General features: G+C 34.0%; 2 protein-coding genes across 2 annotated transcripts; both read left to right on the top strand.

Annotated features, from left to right (window-relative positions):
- Positions 1-7,858: 7,858 nt before the first annotated feature.
- On the top strand, positions 7,859-17,391 carry LOC102802712 (hyalin-like). The gene is made up of 20 exons (XM_085506044.1): positions 7,859-8,135; positions 8,340-8,582; positions 8,859-9,101; positions 9,328-9,570; positions 9,896-10,138; positions 10,343-10,585; positions 10,860-11,102; positions 11,326-11,568; positions 11,870-12,112; positions 12,317-12,559; positions 12,834-13,076; positions 13,300-13,542; positions 14,006-14,248; positions 14,453-14,695; positions 14,970-15,212; positions 15,443-15,685; positions 15,997-16,239; positions 16,444-16,686; positions 16,979-17,221; positions 17,381-17,391. Exons 1-20 carry the CDS (start codon positions 7,859-7,861, stop codon positions 17,389-17,391), a joined length of 4,662 nt encoding a protein of 1,553 aa, XP_085362170.1.
- A 1,029-nt stretch (positions 17,392-18,420) lies between these two features.
- On the top strand, positions 18,421-23,341 carry LOC146735744 (hyalin-like). The gene is made up of 11 exons (XM_085506045.1): positions 18,421-18,697; positions 18,969-19,211; positions 19,438-19,680; positions 19,947-20,189; positions 20,394-20,636; positions 20,911-21,153; positions 21,384-21,626; positions 21,954-22,196; positions 22,401-22,643; positions 22,929-23,171; positions 23,331-23,341. The coding sequence occupies exons 1-11, from the start codon at positions 18,421-18,423 to the stop codon at positions 23,339-23,341; spliced, it is 2,475 nt and encodes an 824-aa protein (XP_085362171.1).
- The last annotated feature ends 2,429 nt before the right edge of the window (positions 23,342-25,770 follow it).

Here is a 25,770-nt window from a genome sequence, read left to right on the forward strand (position 1 = left end):
TCTATCACAAGTGAAACCAGCTATATTAGATTGTACAGGCTTAGTCACCATCTTGTACGCAATCTTTGATTTAAAGGTCACGGCAATAATTGTGTTCGAGCCCACCAACAAATATGGTATCTCATACCATAGAGATGCAAATAAACACAGTAAACACAGTTTGTAGGCCGGGTACAATGGGAGTGCCTATTATGTGGGATCAGACCTTCGCTTATATAATATAATATAATACAATCGGGTGAACGCGGTGCTTTTCAGCGCCCCCCGATTTTCTGCCTGTTTTGCGTTTTTGCGCTCGTTGTGCGCCCGTGTTTCTACACAGCTGTATATATAGTGTGTCTGCCTTTTACGTGAGTAATTTACAGTTGTTGTTTTCGTTATTATTGTGGGTTTTGGAGTGTTTTTGCCTTTGCCTTGGCAAGGTGGTCGGCAACCAAGATGGCTGCCGCTCACACAAGGCCACCGTCAACACCAACAGGTCACCTTACTAGAAACCATGCGATACGATGTGAAAACATTGATGGCATTCCTGTTGAAACTTATGTGGAGTCGGTTGCAGATTTAGTCGGGGCCAGTAATATTGTGGCTGCATCCCGTATGAACCGATCGGTTATTGTCTTTTTAAATAAGGTTACATGGGTCGACATGTTTTCTGCCGCTGGCCTTGACATTGGAGACCTCCATGTTTCTGTTGAACCTCTTGTCCACCCCTCTACAAAAATGATGCTATCAAATGTTCCCCCTTTTTTACCTGACAATTTTATTACAGATGCCTTAGCTAAATACGGGCGTGTCATGAGCGCGGTGCGAGCGATCCCACTCAGGTGCAAAAGACCAGCACTGAAACATGTAAAGTCTTTTCGCCGCCAAGTTTATGTATATTTAAAAGATCTCAATATCAAAGGTTTATTAACTATTACTTTTCAAGGTCAGACATATAATATTTACGTTTCGTCTGACGAATTGACGTGCTTTTCACGTAACATGAAGGCACATACACGTAAAACTTGCCCAAACTCTCAAACAACGAATATGCAAATGATGAATGATGAAAACAATAGTGCTCAAAATAGCACTCCAACAGACTCTCAACAGGTGAATGTAGTAACTAATTTAAATTCCCCTGACACATTGCACGAAAAAGACGATGACATAACTGATATAATTAACACCCAAGCACCAGATACTGAGATAAACAATCATGAGACCGATGGTACAACAGATAACATTGAAATTGAAACTGAAATGAATACAGATTCATCCAAACATATAAGCAAAAAGCGCACGCGCTCTAGATCACCAGTTCATAGAGAAGAACAAAACAATGACCAGTTAAATGACGAAAATAAATGTGAACTAAGTTCTAAAAAGCGTAACGATGAAAATGCAATCGAAATTGTTGAAAAAAATTGTCCGATTGATGAAGAGAGGGTACGAACCCCTCCTTCCCCTTCCATTGCACCACCATCGCCTACCCCTTCACCCCACAAACCCCTCCCCCACGTCTATGCCAATGTAACTGTGTGTAATCCAAAACCACAGCCCGAGCTAATAGAGTCAACCCCATTTCCATCATCTCCCTCACTTGAGTTCACAGTTGAATCCCCGCGCTATTCGCCGCTATCCGAAATCCCCATTGATTTAAGTGGTTTAACTGATCAATCGCAAGACCTTTTCAGCACACCTATGTCACAAAATAAAACCGCTGGTGATATGGAGGAAACTGCCAGCGAATGTAGTGAAAATGAGGGTCTATCATTTTAGATGTTTCAACATGTACTGATAACAGCGAATCAACAATATCAAACGCTAATATCAAAACCTTTTTGGTGTCTACACTTCACTCACGTAGATTTATAGACAAGTGTTTTGAATTTTGTCCCAATCTTAAAATATTGTTCCGACATCTGATAAACTACCGCAATACCACGCAGTTGAACACATCTGATAAATCACGCATACACAGACTCATTAAAAAAAATCAAATCGGGTAACTTTATTGCTGATATTTAATTTCCCTTTTTATGATGGCAAACACAATTACATGCGCAATTTACAATGTCAATGGTTGCCGGGACGCCCTCAAACGGTACAATGTTTTCAATTATCTCAAGCGTGACCATCCCTGTAATATTTATATGCTACAAAAAAAACACTCTCTTGTCTCCGATGAAAATATTTGGAAACTTGTGTGGCGTGGCCTTGGTATTTTTTCCCATGGCACCGTTAACCGTGCGGGTGTGGCTATTTTGTTTTCTCCAGCAGCAACTGTGAATATTTTATCACAATGTGAAATCATGCCTAGATATGTGTTGCACGCTCATGTTCAAATTAATGAAAATCTTGTTCACATTATTAATGTCTATGCACCTATTAATGGCGCTGAGCGTGCCAAATGCTTCACTAAAATTGAACAATTCATCAGTTCTCTAAATAATGACCTAGTAATCATGGGAGGCAATTTTAATTGCACTACTGAACCCGACATTGACCGTAATAGAGGGACTGAGCCAGACATGCGCACTGCAAAGCTCCTCAAATCTGTCCTGAATCATAACAAACTGTTTGATGCATGGCGCCAATACCACGGGAACACATTAAACTTTACCTGGGGGCGTGGTGGTACGCTTGTGCGCCTTGATAGGTTGTATTTAAGCAAAGGTATGCGTGGGAAAATTAAGAATATTGCCACAAGTAATGGTGCATTAGCTTTTTCTGACCATTCCCTTGTCCACATCAACATCGCCATTGGTGACAGTAAAAACAAAAGTGTGGTGTATGAATACAGAAAGTCTGCGCGATGAAGTGTATGTGGCTATCTTAACTGATTTTTGGGCGAAGTGGCAAACACTTCGAAACAATTATGTAAATATACAGACTTGATGGGATATTGGCAAAACTAAAATAAAGTTACTCACACAACAGTATTGCACACTCAAACAAGATAAATACAAAACCAAAAAACAAGCATTGGAAATGGAAATTAAAACCATCGAACGTTGTACTGCACACGATTCACCGCTCTTAAACTGTTACACTGAAAAGAAAAAATTGCTCGCGCGCCTTGTTCAATGCGAACACAAAGGCAGTGCTAGGCGTGCGCGACATCAGTTTTTAAATGAAAGTGATGTTTGCAATCCCTTCTTTTTCCAGTTAGAGAAAAAGAAGGGGACCAAAAAGGCGATCTTTCAGCTAAGGCACCAGGATAACACTCTTACTGAAAATCAAACTGAAATATGGAAAATCATAAACACATTTTACAATAACCTGTATACACCTGACAACATTGACATTGAAGCCCAAAATAGCCTCCTTGAAGGGCTACCGAAACTAAATGAAGCAGATCGTGATGACCTTGACAAACCAATCACGTTTGACGAACTGAGTGCCACGGTCAAACTACTTCCCCATGGTCGTACTCCCGGTATCGACGGAATACCAAACGAATTTTACCAAACGTTTTGGCACATCATTGGAGGTGATCTGTGCGAGGTATTTACTGCTGCCACTAACGAAAATGTGCTCCCCTTATCCTGCACAAGGGCCGTGGTCACTCTTCTCCCTGAAAATGGTGACGTTACCAACGTAAAACACTGGCGACCTGTGAGTCTGTTATGTAGCGATTACAAAATTTTCACTAAATCGCTTGCATTGCATTTGCGCGGTGTTTTAGGCAGCATTATTCATCCAGACCAAACTTGCAGCATACCAAACAGGCATATTCATGACAATATAAATCTACTTCGTGACAGTATTGACTATGCTAACTTAACTAACTCACCCCTGGCTATTGTTGCCATTGACCAGGAAAAGGCATTTGATAGGATACATCACGGATACCTCTTTAATACGCTTCGTGCCTTTGGTTTTGGTGACCGTTTCCTTTCTTACATTCGCCTCATGTATACCAATGCCCAGTCCCTGGTCCGAGTTAACTGCGCCCTTACTACACCCATCACAGTGGCCCGTGGCATTAGGCAAGGGTGTTCAATGTCCACTGCCCTCTACGTCATTGCCATTGAACCACTACTTCATAAAATTAGGAATGATGAAAACATTGAAGGGTTGATTATACCTCACAGCAAAAACCAACGTTCTAAACTCACTGCTTACGCTGACAACGTGGAATTTTTCATAACTCGCAAGCAGGATTTCAACTTACTAAGTCGCTGGTTACATGTCTATGAGCTTGCGTCAAACTCTAAAATCAATCTCCAAAAATCAGAAGGGTTATGGGTAGGTAGCTGGCGCAACATCACCTACTCCCCTCTCAATATCAAATGGAACAGCGAGGAGTTGAAACTGTTGGGTGTTTATCTTGGGAATAATCTAACTTATACGAAACTGGGCTGAACTTGTTGGAAAAGTAAATAATAAGATCAACTTCTGGAATCACTTTGTTCACAGCATGTCTTACAGAACGCGCGCTCTTATTATTAATAATCTGATTTCATCGCAGTTAATATATCGCTTTAATAGCCTTGTGCCGCCATCAGACGTAGTTCTGAAGGTACAGAAAATGCTGCTCGACTTCTTTTGGCAAGGGCGACATTGGGTATCTGCCGCAACACTGTACCTCCCCTTGGAAAGAGGTGGACAAAATGTTACACATCTTCCAACACGCATAGGTACCATGCGACTTTCCTATATTCAAAGATATCTATATAATAATCATGTTTTAAGTTCACAGACTACTTTTTTATGCAAGCGAGTAATATGTCATATGCAAGTCAACTTCTATGCACCACTATCCAAGCACCTTTACAAAGATTGCCATTATTTTATTGTGAGCTCCTCCAGTGCTGGAAATATGTAGATAAAGTGCGTAAGTTCAATGATAATAACGTAACTGATATTCTTAATGAGCCACTGTTTAACAACGCACTCATCATACATCCCATAAGAAATGAGCCTTTTGCGCTCAGACATTTTGTTGACGCGGGAATAACCAAAGTATGTGATTTGGTATCAGAAACGAATAAAACTTGGTTGGAGGCCGCTGATATGTCGGATAAAATTAAAATCCATTCCGAGCGTATTCTCCATCTCAGTATCAAGGTCATTCACGATTCTATTCCTACCAAATGGAAAGATACTATCAACACCTACTTCAAAGGAAACGGGAAGTGTAATCAACCTCTTTCACATCAGAGCTTTGAACTGCACTTTTCTGATGAACTAAATTTGCCACTATATAAGTTTGAAAAAGGCGCAATCTATAAATATCTAATACGTGTCCAGTCAATAACACAACACTTACAAAAACTTGACACTGTTTGGCGGGACATCCTTAGTCTGCCTGAAAGTGCTAAACCCAACTTCAAGGATTGCTATGAAACACCAGTCATTAACAAATATGGGGATCTGCAGTGGCGTATTGTCCATGGTGCCTTTCCAACGGGGAGATTTCTGTTCAAAGCTCGTTTGAACAATTCAGATAAATGTCCCTTTTGTGATGAAGTTGACACACTTCAACACATTTTTTATGATTGTCCATCAAATAGCGCCTTACTCCATTATTTTAATAACATCGCGTCGCGACTGCTTCAACCAGATTTTCGCATTCCGATTTGGTGGTTCACTATTTTACCACCCCATCTCTCAAAACACTTTATGTCGAGCAAGGCACAAGGTTTATTTTGTTTCTTAGCGTGCATCGCTAAGGTTGCGATTCATGTCAGCCGTCGTAATAAAAGGCAAAACAAAGGCTCGAGTGAGCCTGTGGATACCTACGGGGCTATAAATTCTACCTCTAGACTGTTATCATTTTATACTACAACAATGAATTCATAAATACAAAATTACATCTTGTGTAATATAATAATATAATACAGTTTCTGATATGATTCAAACACTTCGTGACAGTAGGTAGTGAAGAAAACATTGAAGCATTGCGAAAGACCGAATTGTTGTAAATTGCAACAAAATTATTTGGAAAGTCAAAGACAGTAACAAAACAAACAAAAAAAACACACAGGCATATAGATACTAACTTTCTAAGTACAACGAGATAAATCAACGCTATAGTCCGCCATCTTTATTTTAATTATAAATGCAATCATTATTCATGGGGGACCACGGGTCATAACTTGAGGGGAGTTAACACCCGTGATTTTAAAAATGTCTCGATTAATAAGAGTCTAAGTTACAGGGAAACATTATTTTGATTTTTCAAAGGAGCAATAAATGCATTTGACAGGAAAATATAAAAAAACAGCAATAAAAACAGCTTGCTTGCTTGAATTTAAATGGTATCCACCCAAAAATACACATGGCAGAACCCTGGCCTTCATACAATATTAAAGTCCATCATAGGTCGTTCAGTTACGTAATAAACCAAAGTACCATTAATTTCAATACTCTGATTATGTGTTGAATTGGTCTGAATTTACGCATCACACATAATTTACGAATTAACACATAGTCAGGGTATTGAAATTAAATGGTACCAACCAAAAAATACATTTGTTCTCAATAATTATTCGCTTGGAGAGTGCTAGCTTACATAAGATTTCAAAGCCATGCACGTTTTCATGTATGTAGGCAAGTTCTTGCATTTCCAGTCCGGGCCCATTCTATAACGTTTAGGGCTAGTATAATTCAAATCAGTCCAGTATTAGTTTTTTGTCTGAGTTTAAAGTAATATAAGAAGTTTTTTTTGGGATTGTATATTTCTGCTCACTTTTTCCATGTTAATTTTGAGGTAATGGTGCTATTCTGTGTCTTAATTGGAATATCCTAATTGGTGATGTAAAGTTATTCGGCAGCACTTTGAAAGTTTAGCTCTTATGTGTTATAACAACTTTTGTTTACATGAGCCCGCTGCCAATGTGGAGACATTACCCTACGTATGCAATACATGATACAGACTAATTATTGTATTTTTTTTTATTAATGCTAGTAAATGAATGTTTATACATTTGAGTAAATTTTGTATAGTATCGTTTAGCTGGAATTTATTCTCATTTTCTTTTTCCATGTTACCATGGTTACTTTATACTTACTTTGTGCTTTTTTGGAATTATCTATCATCATTTTAGAACTTTGAAACATTGATTTATATGCTACTTTGAAATAAAATTAACCTGCCATTTGCATTGTTTTTTGTATCTACATAAAAAATAATCAGTTTATTATTGTTTTATTAAATTGGCCTTGACAGTTAGGTATAGTAAATGAAATGTGAATCACTTCTTAATTATGCATGCATTATGAGGAAATTTGTAATCAGAATGCATGCTGGGATCTGTGTGTGTATACCTGTACAAAGCCAGTGAAATTGATTCATGCAAAGGAAACATATATATATAATCATATACAGGAATATGTAAGGAATACAGAAATACAGAAATATATGTATTAACTTTCTAGAATGGTGTCTTGCTCCAACCAGTGCACAGTAGAACGAGATGAATCAATGCCATAGTTTTCCATCTTTTAACATTGGATTTAACCATGGGGGACCGAAGAGAGTTATCACCCCTGATTTGTAAATGCCTTGATATAAACGTACAACAACCATCATTTTGATTTTTCAAGAAGCTGCAGTATAGGAAACATATCCCTGTCAAATTTCATGCGTATTATCGGTTCCAAATACAAATGGAACCAAACAAATGCTTGAAGCCTCTATAGCAAAATATGTGTGTTTATTTATAATATTGAAACTCAATGCCTAGAGTAATGTTTTTAGTTACAATCTGTGTTATCTTGTTAAAATCACACCTTATTTACTTATTTATTTACTAGTTTTTTTATTTTATTTTATTTTTTTATTCATCCATTTATTTATCCATTCAGAATATGTACTCTGGAGTTCAGGTGATTTTTGAATGAAGTAGAAAGTTGTTTACTCACTATGACCATGCACATTATTCTGTTACTGTACACAGATGCTGAGAGTCCTGTTGTGAATTGTCCAGGTAATATATCGCAGAACACAGACCCTGGAGCTTCTTGGGCGAATGTAACATGGAATGCTGCCAATGCAACTGAAAATTCAGGATCAGATATCGATCTGTATGTGTCTCATGACCCAGGCAGCCATTTCTCTATCGGAAGTACAGATGTTATGTATTCTGCTGTCGATGCATACAACAACACAGGGTACTGTTACTTTATTGTAACCGTCATTGGTGAGTATAATTATATTTATTGCGGAACAATTATCAGGAAAATTTGTAAAAGATAGTAAAGTGTTGATATAATTGATATAAACAAGAATTTATTTCTTTATTAACAAACAAAGTAATGTACTCTAGCGATCAGGTGATTTTTTAAATGAAATAGGAAGTTGTCTTTCAAGATGACCATGCATATTATTTCCTTTCTATACACAGACGCTGAGAGTCCTGTTGTCATTTGTCCAGCTGATATATTGCAGAACACAGACGATGGAGCCTCCTGGGCGAATGTAACATGGGGTGCTGTCAATGCAACTGATAATTCAGGATCTGTAACCAATGTGTATGTTTCTCATGCTCCAAGCAGTAATTTTTCTATCGGAAGTACAATTGTTACGTATTCTGCTGTCGATGCATACAACAACACTGGGTACTGTTCCTTTATTGTAACCGTCATTGGTGAGTATTATTGTATTTATTGCCGAACAAATATCAGGAAAATTCGTAAAAGGTTGTAAAGTGTTGATCTAATTTACATATAAATTGATAGACACGAATTTATTTCATAATTAATTTATTTATTTATTTATTTATTATTTATTTTTTATGTTTTGATTTATTTTTTGATTTATTTTCCAACACGATTATGTACTATTGCGACCAGGTGATTTTTGAAATGAAATACAAAGTTGTCTTTCAAGATGACCATGCACACTATTTTGTTTCTATACACAGACGCTGAGAGTCCTGTTGTCATTTGTCCAGCTGATATATTGCAAAATACAGACGATGGAGCACCTTGGGCTAATGTTACATGGGGTGTTGTCAATGCAACTGATAATTCAGGATCTGTATCCGATATATATGTGTCTCATGCTCCAGGCAGCAATTTCCCTGTCGGAAGTACAATTGTTACGTATTCTGCTGTAGATGCATACAACAACACGGGGTACTGTTCCTTTAGTGTAACCGTTATTGGTAAGTATAATTACATTTATTGCGGAACAGTTATCAGAAAAATTCGTAAAAAGTAGTAAAGTGTTTATATCATTTATATATAAATTGATAGACAAGAATTTATTTATTTATTTCTTCATTTATTATCCAACATGATTATGTACTCTTGTGATCAGATGATTTTTGAAATGAAATAGAAAGTTTTTGTTCAAGATGACCATGCATATTATTTTCTTGCCATTAACAGACGCTGAGAGTCCTGTCGTCATTTGTCCAGCTGATATATTCCAGAACACAGACGATGGAGCTACTTGGGCAAATGTTACATGGGGTTTTGTCAATGCAACTGATAATTCAGGATCTGTAACCGATCTGTATGTGTCTCATGCTCCAAGCAGCAATTTCCCTATTGGAAGTACGCAGGTTACGTATTCGGCTGTAGATGCATACAACAACACAGGACACTGTTCCTTTATTGTCACCATCATTAGTGAGTATAATTATATTTATTGCCAAACGATTATCAGTAACATTCGTAAAAGGTAGTAATGCTTTAATATAATTTATATATAAATTGATAGAAATTTATTTATTTATTTATTTATTTATTTATTTATTTATTTATTTATTTATTTATTTATTTATTTATTTATTTATTTATTTATTTATTTATTTATTTATTTATTTATTTATTTATTTATTTATTTATTTATCCATCCAACAATATTATGTACTCTTGCGAACAAGGGGACTTTTGAATGAAATAGAATGTTGGCTTTTAAGATGACCATGAACATTATCCTTTTTTTACACAGACGCGGAGAGCCCTGTCGTCATTTGTCCAGCTGATATATTCCAGAACACAGATGATGGAGCATCTTGGGCGAATGTAACATGGGGTGCTGTCAATGCAACTGATAATTCAGGATCTGTAATCGATGTGTATGTTTACCATGCTCCAGGTAGTAATTTTCCTATCGGAAGTACAATTGTTACGTATTCTGCTGTCGATGCATACAACAACACAGGGTACTGTTCCTTTAGTGTAACAATCATTGGTGAGTATAATTATATTTATTGCGGAACAATTATCAGGAAAATTTGTAAAAGATAGTAACGTGTTGATATAATTGATATAGACAAGAATTTATTTATTTATTAACCAACAAAATAATGTACTCTAGCGATCAGGTGATTTTTTTAATGAAATAAGAAGTTGTCTTTCAAGATGACCATGCATATTATTTCCTTTCTATACACAGACGCTGAGAGTCCTGTTGTCATTTGTCCAGCTGATATATTGCAGAACACAGATGATGGAGCATCTTGGGCGAATGTAACATGGGGTGCTGTCAATGCAACTGATAATTCAGGATCTGTAACCAATGTGTATGTTTCTCATGCTCCAAGCAGTAATTTTCCTATCGGAAGTACAATTGTTACGTATTCTGCTGTCGATGCATACAACAACACTGGGTACTGTTCCTTTATTGTAACCGTCATTGGTGAGTATTATTGTATTTATTGCCGAACAAATATCAGGAAAATTCGTAAAAGGTTGTAAAGTGTTGATCTAATTTACATATAAATTGATAGACACGAATTTATTTCTTAATTAATTTATTTATTTATTATTTATTAATTTTTTTTATTTTTTTATTTATTTTTTTATTTATTTTCCAACACGATTATGTACTATTGCGACCAGGTGATTTTTGAAGTGAAATACAAAGTTGTCTTGCAAGATGACCATGCACACTATTTTGTTTCTATACACAGACGCTGAGAGTCCTGTTGTCATTTGTCAAGCTGATATATTACAAAATACAGACGATGGAGCACCTTGGGCGAATGTTACATGGGGTGTTGTCAATGCAACTGATAATTCAGGATCTGTATCCGATATATATGTGTCTCATGCTCCAGACAGCAATTTCCCTATCGGAAGTACAATTGTTACGTATTCTGCTGTAGATGCATACAACAACACGGGGTACTGTTCCTTTAGTGTAACCGTTATTGGTAAGTATAATTACATTTATTGCGGAACAGTTATCAGAAAAAATTCGTAAAAAGTAGTAAAGTGTTGATATCATTTATATATAAATTGATAGACAAGAATTTATTTATTTATTTATTTATTAACCAACATGATTATGTACTCTTGTGATCAGGTGATTTTTGAAATGAAATAGAAAGTTTTCGTTCAAGATGACCATGCATAATATTTTCTTGCCATTAACAGACGCTGAGAGTCCTGTCGTCATTTGTCCAGCTGATATATTCCAGAACACAGAGGATGGAGCTACTTGGGCAAATGTTACATGGGGTGTTGTTAATGCAACTGATAATTCAGGATCTGTAACCGATCTGTATGTGTCTCATGCTCCAAGCAGCAATTTCTCTATTGGAAGTACGCAGGTTACGTATTCGGCTGTAGATGCATACAACAACACAGGACACTGTTCCTTTATTGTTACCATCATTAGTGAGTATAATTATATTTATTGTCAAACGATTATCAGTAACATTCGTAAAAGGTAGTAATGCTTTAATATAATTTATATATAAATTGATAGAAATTTATTTATTTATTTATTTATTTATTTATTTATTTATTTATTTATTTATTTATTTATTTATTTATTTATTTATTTATTTATTTATTTATTTATTTATTTATTTATCCATCCAACAATATTATGTACTCTTGCGAACAAGGGGACTTTTGAATGAAATAGAATGTTGGCTTTTAAGATGACCATGAACATTATCCTTTTTTTACACAGACGCGGAGAGCCCTGTCGTCATTTGTCCAGCTGATATATTCCAGAACACAGATGATGGAGCATCTTGGGCGAATGTAACATGGGGTGCTGTCAATGCAACTGATAATTCAGGATCTGTAATCGATGTGTATGTTTATCATGCTCCAGGTAGTAATTTTCCTATCGGAAGTACAATTGTTACGTATTCTGCTGTCGATGCATACAACAACACAGGGTACTGTTCCTTTAGTGTAACAATCATTGGTGAGTATAATTATATTTATTGCGGAACAATTATCAGGAAAATTTGTAAAAGATAGTAAAGTGTTGATATAATTGATATAGACAAGAATTTATTTATTTATTAACCAACAAAATAATGTACTCTAGCGATCAGGTGATTTTTTTAATGAAATAAGAAGTTGTCTTTCAAGATGACCATGCATATTATTTCCTTTCTATACACAGACGCTGAGAGTCCTGTTGTCATTTGTCCAGCTGATATATTGCAGAACACAGATGATGGAGCATCTTGGGCGAATGTAACATGGGGTGCTGTCAATGCAACTGATAATTCAGGATCTGTAACCAATGTGTATGTTTCTCATGCTCCAAGCAGTAATTTTCCTATCGGAAGTACAATTGTTACGTATTCTGCTGTCGATGCATACAACAACACTGGGTACTGTTCCTTTATTGTAACCGTCATTGGTGAGTATTATTGTATTTATTGCCGAACAAATATCAGGAAAATTCGTAAAAGGTTGTAAAGTGTTGATCTAATTTACATATAAATTGATAGACACGAATTTATTTCTTAATTAATTTATTTATTTATTATTTATTAATTTTTTTTATTTTTTTATTTATTTTTTTATTTATTTTCCAACACGATTATGTACTATTGCGACCAGGTGATTTTTGAAGTGAAATACAAAGTTGTCTTTCAAGATGACCATGCACACTATTTTGTTTCTATACACAGACGCTGAGAGTCCTGTTGTCATTTGTCAAGCTGATATATTACAAAATACAGACGATGGAGCACCTTGGGCGAATGTTACATGGGGTGTTGTCAATGCAACTGATAATTCAGGATCTGTATCCGATATATATGTGTCTCATGCTCCAGACAGCAATTTCCCTATCGGAAGTACAATTGTTACGTATTCTGCTGTAGATGCATACAACAACACGGGGTACTGTTCCTTTAGTGTAAACGTTATTGGTAAGTATAATTACATTTATTGCGGAACAGTTATCAGAAAAAATTCGTAAAAAGTAGTAAAGTGTTGATATCATTTATATATAAATTGATAGACAAGAATTTATTTATTTATTTATTTATTAACCAACATGATTATGTACTCTTGTGATCAGGTGATTTTTGAAATGAAATAGAAAGTTTTCGTTCAAGATGACCATGCATAATATTTTCTTGCCATTAACAGACGCTGAGAGTCCTGTCGTCATTTGTCCAGCTGATATATTCCAGAACACAGAGGATGGAGCTACTTGGGCAAATGTTACATGGGGTGTTGTTAATGCAACTGATAATTCAGGATCTGTAACCGATCTGTATGTGTCTCATGCTCCAAGCAGCAATTTCTCTATTGGAAGTACGCAGGTTACGTATTCGGCTGTAGATGCATACAACAACACAGGACACTGTTCCTTTATTGTTACCATCATTAGTGAGTATAATTATATTTATTGTCAAACGATTATCAGTAACATCCGTAAAAGGTAGTAATGCTTTAATATAATTTATATATAAATTTATTTATTTATTTATTTATTTATTTATTTATTTATTTATTTATTTATTTATTTATTTATTTATTTATTTATTTATTTATTTATTTATTTATTTATTTATTTATTTATTTATTTATTTATTTATTTATTTATTTATTTATTTATTTATTTATTTATTTATTTATTTATTTATTTATTTATTTATTTATTTATTTATTTATTTATTTATTTATTTATTTATTTATTTATTTATTTATTTATTTATTTATTTATTTATTTATTTATTTATTTATTTATCCATCCAACAATATTATGTACTCGTGCGAACAAGGGGACTTTTGAATGAAATAGAATGTTGGCTTTTAAGATGACCATGAACATTATCCTTTTTTTACACAGACGCGGAGAGTCCTGTCGTCATTTGTCCAGCTGATATATTCCAGAACACAGATGATGGAGCATCTTGGGCGAATGTAACATGGGGTGCTGTCAATGCAACTGATAATTCAGGATTTGTAATCGATGTGTATGTTTCTCATGCTCCAGGTAGTAATTTTTATATCGGAAGTACAATTGTTACGTATTCTGCTGTCGATGCATACTACAACACAGGGTACTGTTCCTTTAGTGTAACCATCATTGGTGAGTATAATTATATTTATTGCGGAACAATTATCAGGAAAATTTGTAAAAGATAGTAAAGTGTTGATATAATTGATATAGACAAGAATTTATTTATTTATTAACCAACAAATTAATCTACTCTAGCGATCAGGTAATTTTTTAAATGAAATAGGAAGTTGTCTTTCAAGATGACCATGCATATTATTTCCTTTCTATACACAGACGCTGAGAGTCCTGTTGTCATTTGTCCGGCTGATATAATGCAGAACACAGACGATGGAGCCTCCTGGGCGAATGTAACATGGGGTGCTGTCAATGCAACTGATAATTCAGGATCTGTAACCAATGTGTATGTTTCTCGTGCTCCAAGTAGTAATTTTCCTATCGGAAGTACAATTGTTATGTATTCTGCTGTCGATGCATACAACAACACTGGGTACTGTTCCTTTATTGTAACCGTCATTGGTGAGTATTATTGTATTTATTGCCGAACAAATATCAGGAAAATTCGTAAAAGGTTGTAAAGTGTTGATCTAATTTACATATAAATTGATAGACACGAATTTATTTCTTAATTAATTTATTTATTTATTATTTATTATTTTTTTTTATTTTTTTATTTATTTTTTTATTTATTTTCCAACACGATTATGTACTATTGCGACCAGGTGATTTTTGAAATGAAATACAAAGTTGTCTTTCAAGATGACCATGCACACTATTTTGTTTCTATACACAGACGCTGAGAGTCCTGTTGTCATTTGTCCAGCTGATATATTGCAAAATACAGACGATGGAGCACCTTGGGCGAATGTTACATGGGGTGTTGTCAATGCAACTGATAATTCAGGATCTGTATCCGATATATATGTGTCTCATGCTCCAGACAGCAATTTCCCTATCGGAAGTACAATTGTTACGTATTCTGCTTTAGATGCATACAACAACACGGGGTACTGTTCCTTTAGTGTAACCGTTATTGGTAAGTATAATTACATTTATTGCGGAACAGTTATCAGAAAAATTCGTAAAAATTAGTAAAGTGTTGATATCATTTATATATAAATTGATAGACAAGAATTGATTTATTTATTTATTTATTCATTTATTATCCAACATGATTATGTACTCTTGTGATCAGGTGATTTTTGAAATGAAATAGAAAGTTTTCGTTCAAGATGACCATGCATATTATTTTCTTGCCATTAACAGACACTGAGAGTCCTGTCGTCATTTGTCCAGCTGATATATTCCAGAACACAGACGATGGAGCTACTTGGGCGAATGTTACATGGGGTGTTGTCAATGCAACTGATAATTCAGGATCTGTAACCGATCTGTATGTGTCTCATGCTCCAAGCAGCAATTTCCCTATTGGAAGTACACAGGTTACGTATTCGGCTGTAGATGCATACAACAACACAGGACACTGTTCCTTTATTGTCACCATCATTAGTGAGTATAATTATATTTATTGCCAAACGATTATCAGTAACATTCGTAAAAGGTAGTAATGCTTTAATATAATTTATATATAAATTGATAGAAATTTATTTATTTATTTATTTATTTATTTATTTATTTATTTATTTATTTATTTATTTATTTATTTATTTATTTATTTATTTATTTATTTATTTATTTATTTATTTATTTATTTATCCATCCAACAATATTATGTACTCTTGCGAACAAGGGGACTTTTGAATGAAATAGAATGTTGTCTTTTAAGATGACCATGAACATTATCCTTTTTTTTTACACAGACGCGGAGAGTCCTGTTGTCATTTGTCCAGCTGATATATTGCAGAACACAGACGATGGAGCCTCCTGGGCGAATGTAACATGGGGTGCTGTCAATGCAACTGATAATTCAGGATCTGTAACCAATGTGTATGTTTCTCATGCTCCAAGCAGTAATTTTCCTATCGGAAGTACAATTGTTACGTATTCTGCTGTCGATGCATACAACAACACTGGGTACTGTTCCTTTAGTGTAACCATCATTGGTGAGTATAATTATATTTATTGCGGAACAATTATCAGGAAAATTTGTAAAAGATAGTAAAGTGTTGATATAATTGATATAGACAAGAATTTATTTATTTATTAACCAACAAATTAATCTACTCTAGCGATCAGGTGATTTTTTAAATGAAATAGGAAGTTGTCTTTCAAGATGACCATGCATATTATTTCCTTTCTATACACAGACGCTGAGAGTCCTGTTGTCATTTGTCCGGCTGATATAATGCAGAACACAGACGATGGAGCCTCCTGGGCGAATGTAACATGGGGTGCTGTCAATGCAACTGATAATTCAGGATCTGTAACCAATGTGTATGTTTCTCGTGCTCCAAGCAGTAATTTTCCTATCGGAAGTACAATTGTTACGTATTCTGCTGTCGATGCATACAACAACACTGGGTACTGTTCCTTTATTGTAACCGTCATTGGTGAGTATTATTGTATTTATTGCCGAACAAATATCAGAAAAATTCGTAAAAGGTTGTAAAGTGTTGATCTAATTTACATATAAATTGATAGACACAAATTTATTTCTTAATTAATTCATTTATTTATTTATTATTTATTATTTATTTTTTATTTTTTTTATTTATTTTTTTATTTATTTTTTTATTTATTTTCCAACACGATTATATACTATTGCGACCAGGTGATTTTTGAAATGAAATACAAAGTTGTCTTTCAAGATGACCATGCACACTATTTTGTTTCTATACACAGACGCTGAGAGTACTGTTGTCATTTGTCCAGCTGATATATTGCAAAATACAGACGATGGAGCACCTTGGGCGAATGTTACATGGGGTGTTGTCAATGCAACTGATAATTCAGGATCTGTATCCGATATATATGTGTCTCATGCTCCAGGCAGCAATTTCCCTATCGGAAGTACAATTGTTACGTATTCTGCTGTAGATGCATACAACAACATGGGGTACTGTTCCTTTAGTGTAACCGTTATTGGTAAGTATAATTACATTTATTGTGGAACAGTTATCAGAAAAAATCGTGAAAAGTAGTAAAGTGTTGATATCATTTATATATAAATTGATAGACAAGAATTTATTTATTTATTTATTTATTCATTTATTATCCAACATGATTATGTACTCTTGTGATCAGGTGATTTTTGAAATGAAATAGAAAGTTTTCGTTCAAGATGACCATGCATATTATTTTATTGCCATTAACAGACGCTGAGAGTCCTGTCGTCATTTGTCCAGCTGATATATTCCAGACCACAGACGATGGAGCTACTTGGGCGAATGTTACATGGGGTGTTGTCAATGCAACTGATAATTCAGGATCTGTAACCGATCTGTATGTGTCTCATGCTCCAAGCAGCAATTTCCCCATTGGAAGTACGCAGGTTACGTATTCGGCTGTAGATGCATACAACAACACAGGACACTGTTCCTTTATTGTCACCATCATTAGTGAGTATAATTATATTTATTGCCAAACGATTATCAGTAACATTCGTAAAAGGTAGTAATGCTTTAATATAATTTATATATAAATTGATAGAAATTTATTTATTTATTTATTTATTTATTTATTTATTTATTTATTTATTTATTTATTTATTTATTTATTTATTTATTTATTTATTTATTTATTTATTTATTTATTTATTTATTTATTTATCCATCCAACAATATTATGTACTCTTGCGAACAAGGGGACTTTTGAATGAAATAGAATGTTGGCTTTTAAGATGACCATGAACATTATCCTTTTTTTACACAGACGCGGAGAGTCCTGTCGTCATTTGTCCAGCTGATATATTCCAGAACACAGATGATGGAGCATCTTGGGCGAATGTAACATGGGGTGCTGTCAATGCAACTGATAATTCAGGATCTGTAATCGATGTGTATGTTTATCATGCTCCAGGTAGTAATTTTCCTATCGGAAGTACAATTGTTACGTATTCTGCTGTCGATGCATACAACAACACAGGGTACTGTTCCTTTAGTGTAACCATCATTGGTGAGTATAATTATATTTATTGCGGAACAATTATCAGAAAAATTTGTAAAAGATAGTAAAGTGTTGATATAATTGATATAGACAAGAATTTATATATTTATTAACCAGCAAAATAATGTACTCTAGCGATCAGGTGATTTTTTAAATGAAATAGGAAGTTGTCTTTCAAGATGACCATGCATATTATTTCCTTTCTATACACAGACGCTGAGAGTCCTGTTGTCATTTGTCCGGCTGATATAATGCAGAACACAGACGATGGAGCCTCCTGGGCGAATGTAACATGGGGTGCTGTCAATGCAACTGATAATTCAGGATCTGTAACCAATGTGTATGTTTCTCGTGCTCCAAGCAGTAATTTTCCTATCGGAAGTACAATTGTTACGTATTCTGCTGTCGATGCATACAACAACACTGGGTACTGTTCCTTTATTGTAACCGTCATTGGTGAGTATTATTGTATTTATTGCCGAACAAATATCAGGAAAATTCGTAAAAGGTTGTAAAGTGTTGATCTAATTTTCATATAAATTGATAGACACGAATTTATTTCTTAATTAATTTATTTATTTATTACTTATTTTTTTTATTTTTTTTATTTATTTTTTTATTTATTTTCCAACACGATTATGTACTATTGCGACCAGGTGATTTTTGAAATGAAATACAAAGTTGTCTTTCAAGATGACCATGCACACTATTTTGTTTCTATACACAGACGCTGAGAGTCCTGTTGTCATTTGTCCAGCTAATATATTGCAAAATACAGATGATGTAGCACCTTGGGCGAATGTTACATGGGGTGTTGTCAATGCAACTGATAATTCAGGATCTGTATCCGATATATATGTGTCTCATGCTCGAGGCAGCAATTTCCCTATCGGAAGTACAATTGTTACGTATTCTGCTGTAGATGCATACAACAACACGGGGTACTGTTCCTTTAGTGTAACCGTTATTGGTAAGTATAATTACATTTCTTGTGGAACAGTTATCAGAAAAATTCGTGAAAAGTAGTAAAGTGTTGATATCATTTATATATAAATTGATAGACAAGAATTTATTTATTTATTTATTCATTTATTATCCAACATGATTATGTACTCTTGTGATCAGGTGATTTTTGAAATGAAATAGAAAGTTTTCGTTCAAGATGACCATGCATATTATTTTCTTGCCATTAACAGACGCTGAGAGTCCTGTCGTCATTTGTCCAGCTGATATATTCCAGAACACAGACGATGGAGCTACTTGGGCGAATGTTACATGGGGTGTTGTCAATGCAACTGATAATTCAGGATCTGTAACCGATCTGTATGTGTCTCATGCTCCAAGCAGCAATTTCCCCATTGGAAGTACGCAGGTTACGTATTCTGCTTTAGATGCATACAACAACACAGGACACTGTTCCTTTATTGTCACCATCATTAGTGAGTATAATTATATTTATTGCCAAACGAGTATCAGTAACATTCGTAAAAGGTAGTAATGCTTTAATATAATTTATATATAAATTGATAGAAATTTATTTATTTATTTATTTATTTATTTATTTATTTATTTATTTATTTATTTATTTATCTATCTATTTATTCATCCAACAATATTATGTACTCTTGCGAACAAGGGGACTTTTGAATGAAATAGAATGTTGGCTTTTAAGATGACCATGAACATTATCCTTTTTTTTACACAGACGCGGAGAGTCCTGTCGTCATTTGTCCAGCTGATATATTCCAGAACACAGATGATGGAGCATCTTGGGCGAATGTAACATGGGGTGCTGTCAATGCAACTGATAATTCAGGATCTGTAATCGATGTGTATGTTTATCATGCTCCAGGTAGTAATTTTCCTATCGGAAGTACGATTGTTACGTATTCTGCTGTCGATGCATACAACAACACAGGGTACTGTTCCTTTAGTGTAACCATCATTGGTGAGTATAATTATATTTATTGCAGAACAATTATCAGGAAAATGTGTAAAAGATAGTAAAGTGTTGATATAATTGATATAGACAAAAATTTATTTATGTATTAACCAACAAAATAATGTACTCTAGCGATCAGGTGATTTTTTAAATGAAATAGGAAGTTGTCTTTCAAGATGACCATGCATATTATTTCCTTTCCATACACAGACGCTGAGAGTCCTGTTGTCATTTGTCCAGCTGATATATTGCAGAACACAGACGATGGAGCCTCCTGGGCGAATGTAACATGGGGTGCTGTCAATGCAACTGATAATTCAGGATCTGTAACCAATGTGTATGTTTCTCATGCTCCAAGCAGTAATTTTCCTATCGGAAGTACAATTGTTACGTATTCTGCTGTCGATGCATACAACAACACTGGGTACTGTTCCTTTATTGTAACCGTCATTGGTGAGTATTATTGTATTTATTGCCGAACAAATATCAGGAAAATTCGTAAAAGGTTGTAAAGTGTTGATCTAATTTACATATAAATTGATAGACACGAATTTATTTCTTAATTAATTTATTTATTTATTATTTATTATTTTTTTTTATTTTTTTATTTATTTTTTTATTTATTTTCCAACACGATTATGTACTATTGCGACCAGGTGATTTTTGAAATGAAATACAAAGTTGTCTTTCAAGATGACCATGCACACTATTTTGTTTCTATACACAGACGCTGAGAGTCCTGTTGTCATTTGTCCAGCTGATATATTGCAAAATACAGACGATGGAGCACCTTGGGCGAATGTTACATGGGGTGTTGTCAATGCAACTGATAATTCAGGATCTGTATCCGATATATATGTGTCTCATGCTCCAGACAGCAATTTCCCTATCGGAAGTACAATTGTTACGTATTCTGCTTTAGATGCATACAACAACACGGGGTACTGTTCCTTTAGTGTAACCGTTATTGGTAAGTATAATTACATTTATTGCGGAACAGTTATCAGAAAAATTCGTAAAAAGTAGTAAAGTGTTGATATCATTTATATATAAATTGATAGACAAGAATTGATTTATTTATTTATTTATTCATTTATTATCCAACATGATTATGTACTCTTGTGATCAGGTGATTTTTGAAATGAAATAGAAAGTTTTCGTTCAAGATGACCATGCATATTATTTTCTTGCCATTAACAGACACTGAGAGTCCTGTCGTCATTTGTCCAGCTGATATATTCCAGAACACAGACGATGGAGCTACTTGGGCGAATGTTACATGGGGTGTTGTCAATGCAACTGATAATTCAGGATCTGTAACCGATCTGTATGTGTCTCATGCTCCAAGCAGCAATTTCCCTATTGGAAGTACACAGGTTACGTATTCGGCTGTAGATGCATACAACAACACAGGACACTGTTCCTTTATTGTCACCATCATTAGTGAGTATAATTATATTTATTGCCAAACGATTATCAGTAACATTCGTAAAAGGTAGTAATGCTTTAATATAATTTATATATAAATTGATAGAAATTTATTTATTTATTTATTTATTTATTTATTTATTTATTTATTTATTTATTTATTTATTTATTTATTTATTTATTTATTTATTTATTTATTTATTTATTTATTTATTTATTTATTTATTTATTTATTTATCCATCCAACAATATTATGTACTCTTGCGAACAAGGGGACTTTTGAATGAAATAGAATGTTGTCTTTTAAGATGACCATGAACATTATCCTTTTTTTTTACACAGACGCGGAGAGTCCTGTTGTCATTTGTCCAGCTGATATATTGCAGAACACAGACGATGGAGCCTCCTGGGCGAATGTAACATGGGGTGCTGTCAATGCAACTGATAATTCAGGATCTGTAACCAATGTGTATGTTTCTCATGCTCCAAGCAGTAATTTTCCTATCGGAAGTACAATTGTTACGTATTCTGCTGTCGATGCATACAACAACACTGGGTACTGTTCCTTTAGTGTAACCATCATTGGTGAGTATAATTATATTTATTGCGGAACAATTATCAGGAAAATTTGTAAAAGATAGTAAAGTGTTGATATAATTGATATAGACAAGAATTTATTTATTTATTAACCAACAAATTAATCTACTCTAGCGATCAGGTGATTTTTTAAATGAAATAGGAAGTTGTCTTTCAAGATGACCATGCATATTATTTCCTTTCTATACACAGACGCTGAGAGTCCTGTTGTCATTTGTCCGGCTGATATAATGCAGAACACAGACGATGGAGCCTCCTGGGCGAATGTAACATGGGGTGCTGTCAATGCAACTGATAATTCAGGATCTGTAACCAATGTGTATGTTTCTCGTGCTCCAAGCAGTAATTTTCCTATCGGAAGTACAATTGTTACGTATTCTGCTGTCGATGCATACAACAACACTGGGTACTGTTCCTTTATTGTAACCGTCATTGGTGAGTATTATTGTATTTATTGCCGAACAAATATCAGAAAAATTCGTAAAAGGTTGTAAAGTGTTGATCTAATTTACATATAAATTGATAGACACAAATTTATTTCTTAATTAATTCATTTATTTATTTATTATTTATTTTTTATTTTTTTTATTTATTTTTTTATTTATTTTTTTATTTATTTTCCAACACGATTATATACTATTGCGACCAGGTGATTTTTGAAATGAAATACAAAGTTGTCTTTCAAGATGACCATGCACACTATTTTGTTTCTATACACAGACGCTGAGAGTACTGTTGTCATTTGTCCAGCTGATATATTGCAAAATACAGACGATGGAGCACCTTGGGCGAATGTTACATGGGGTGTTGTCAATGCAACTGATAATTCAGGATCTGTATCCGATATATATGTGTCTCATGCTCCAGGCAGCAATTTCCCTATCGGAAGTACAATTGTTACGTATTCTGCTGTAGATGCATACAACAACATGGGGTACTGTTCCTTTAGTGTAACCGTTATTGGTAAGTATAATTACATTTATTGTGGAACAGTTATCAGAAAAAATCGTGAAAAGTAGTAAAGTGTTGATATCATTTATATATAAATTGATAGACAAGAATTTATTTATTTATTTATTTATTCATTTATTATCCAACATGATTATGTACTCTTGTGATCAGGTGATTTTTGAAATGAAATAGAAAGTTTTCGTTCAAGATGACCATGCATATTATTTTATTGCCATTAACAGACGCTGAGAGTCCTGTCGTCATTTGTCCAGCTGATATATTCCAGACCACAGACGATGGAGCTACTTGGGCGAATGTTACATGGGGTGTTGTCAATGCAACTGATAATTCAGGATCTGTAACCGATCTGTATGTGTCTCATGCTCCAAGCAGCAATTTCCCCATTGGAAGTACGCAGGTTACGTATTCGGCTGTAGATGCATACAACAACACAGGACACTGTTCCTTTATTGTCACCATCATTAGTGAGTATAATTATATTTATTGCCAAACGATTATCAGTAACATTCGTAAAAGGTAGTAATGCTTTAATATAATTTATATATAAATTGATAGAAATTTATTTATTTATTTATTTATTTATTTATTTATTTATTTATTTATTTATTTATTTATTTATTTATTTATTTATTTATTTATTTATTTATTTATCCATCCAACAATATTATGTACTCTTGCGAACAAGGGGACTTTTGAATGAAATAGAATGTTGGCTTTTAAGATGACCATGAACATTATCCTTTTTTTACACAGACGCGGAGAGTCCTGTCGTCATTTGTCCAGCTGATATATTCCAGAACACAGATGATGGAGCATCTTGGGCGAATGTAACATGGGGTGCTGTCAATGCAACTGATAATTCAGGATCTGTAATCGATGTGTATGTTTATCATGCTCCAGGTAGTAATTTTCCTATCGGAAGTACAATTGTTACGTATTCTGCTGTCGATGCATACAACAACACAGGGTACTGTTCCTTTAGTGTAACCATCATTGGTGAGTATAATTATATTTATTGCGGAACAATTATCAGAAAAATTTGTAAAAGATAGTAAAGTGTTGATATAATTGATATAGACAAGAATTTATATATTTATTAACCAGCAAAATAATGTACTCTAGCGATCAGGTGATTTTTTAAATGAAATAGGAAGTTGTCTTTCAAGATGACCATGCATATTATTTCCTTTCCATACACAGACGCTGAGAGTCCTGTTGTCATTTGTCCAGCTGATATATTGCAGAACACAGACGATGGAGCCTCCTGGGCGAATGTAACATGGGGTGCTGTCAATGCAACTGATAATTCAGGATCTGTAACCAATGTGTATGTTTCTCATGCTCCAAGCAGTAATTTTCCTATCGGAAGTACAATTGTTACGTATTCTGCTGTCGATGCATACAACAACACTGGGTACTGTTCCTTTATTGTAACCGTCATTGGTGAGTATTATTGTATTTATTGCCGAACAAATATCAGGAAAATTCGTAAAAGGTTGTAAAGTGTTGATCTAATTTTCATATAAATTGATAGACACGAATTTATTTCTTAATTAATTTATTTATTTATTACTTATTTTTTTATTTTTTTTATTTATTTTTTTATTTATTTTCCAACACGATTATGTACTATTGCGACCAGGTGATTTTTGAAATGAAATACAAAGTTGTCTTTCAAGATGACCATGCACACTATTTTGTTTCTATACACAGACGCTGAGAGTCCTGTTGTCATTTGTCCAGCTAATATATTGCAAAATACAGATGATGTAGCACCTTGGGCGAATGTTACATGGGGTGTTGTCAATGCAACTGATAATTCAGGATCTGTATCCGATATATATGTGTCTCATGCTCGAGGCAGCAATTTCCCTACCGGAAGTACAATTGTTACGTATTCTGCTGTAGATGCATACAACAACACGGGGTACTGTTCCTTTAGTGTAACCGTTATTGGTAAGTATAATTACATTTCTTGTGGAACAGTTATCAGAAAAATTCGTGAAAAGTAGTAAAGTGTTGATATCATTTATATATAAATTGATAGACAAGAATTTATTTATTTATTTATTCATTTATTATCCAACATGATTATGTACTCTTGTGATCAGGTGATTTTTGAAATGAAATAGAAAGTTTTCGTTCAAGATGACCATGCATATTATTTTCTTGCCATTAACAGACGCTGAGAGTCCTGTCGTCATTTGTCCAGCTGATATATTCCAGAACACAGACGATGGAGCTACTTGGGCGAATGTTACATGGGGTGTTGTCAATGCAACTGATAATTCAGGATCTGTAACCGATCTGTATGTGTCTCATGCTCCAAGCAGCAATTTCCCCATTGGAAGTACGCAGGTTACGTATTCGGCTGTAGATGCATACAACAACACAGGACACTGTTCCTTTATTGTCACCATCATTAGTGAGTATAATTATATTTATTGCCAAACGAGTATCAGTAACATTCGTAAAAGGTAGTAATGCTTTAATATAATTTATATATAAATTGATAGAAATTTATTTATTTATTTATTTATTTATTTATTTATTTATTTATTTATTTATTTATTTATTTATTTATTTATCT

This window comes from Saccoglossus kowalevskii, chromosome 12 (assembly GCF_978046115.1).
Source record: "Saccoglossus kowalevskii chromosome 12, keSacKowa6.1, whole genome shotgun sequence".
Lineage (NCBI taxonomy): Eukaryota > Metazoa > Hemichordata > Enteropneusta > Harrimaniidae > Saccoglossus > Saccoglossus kowalevskii.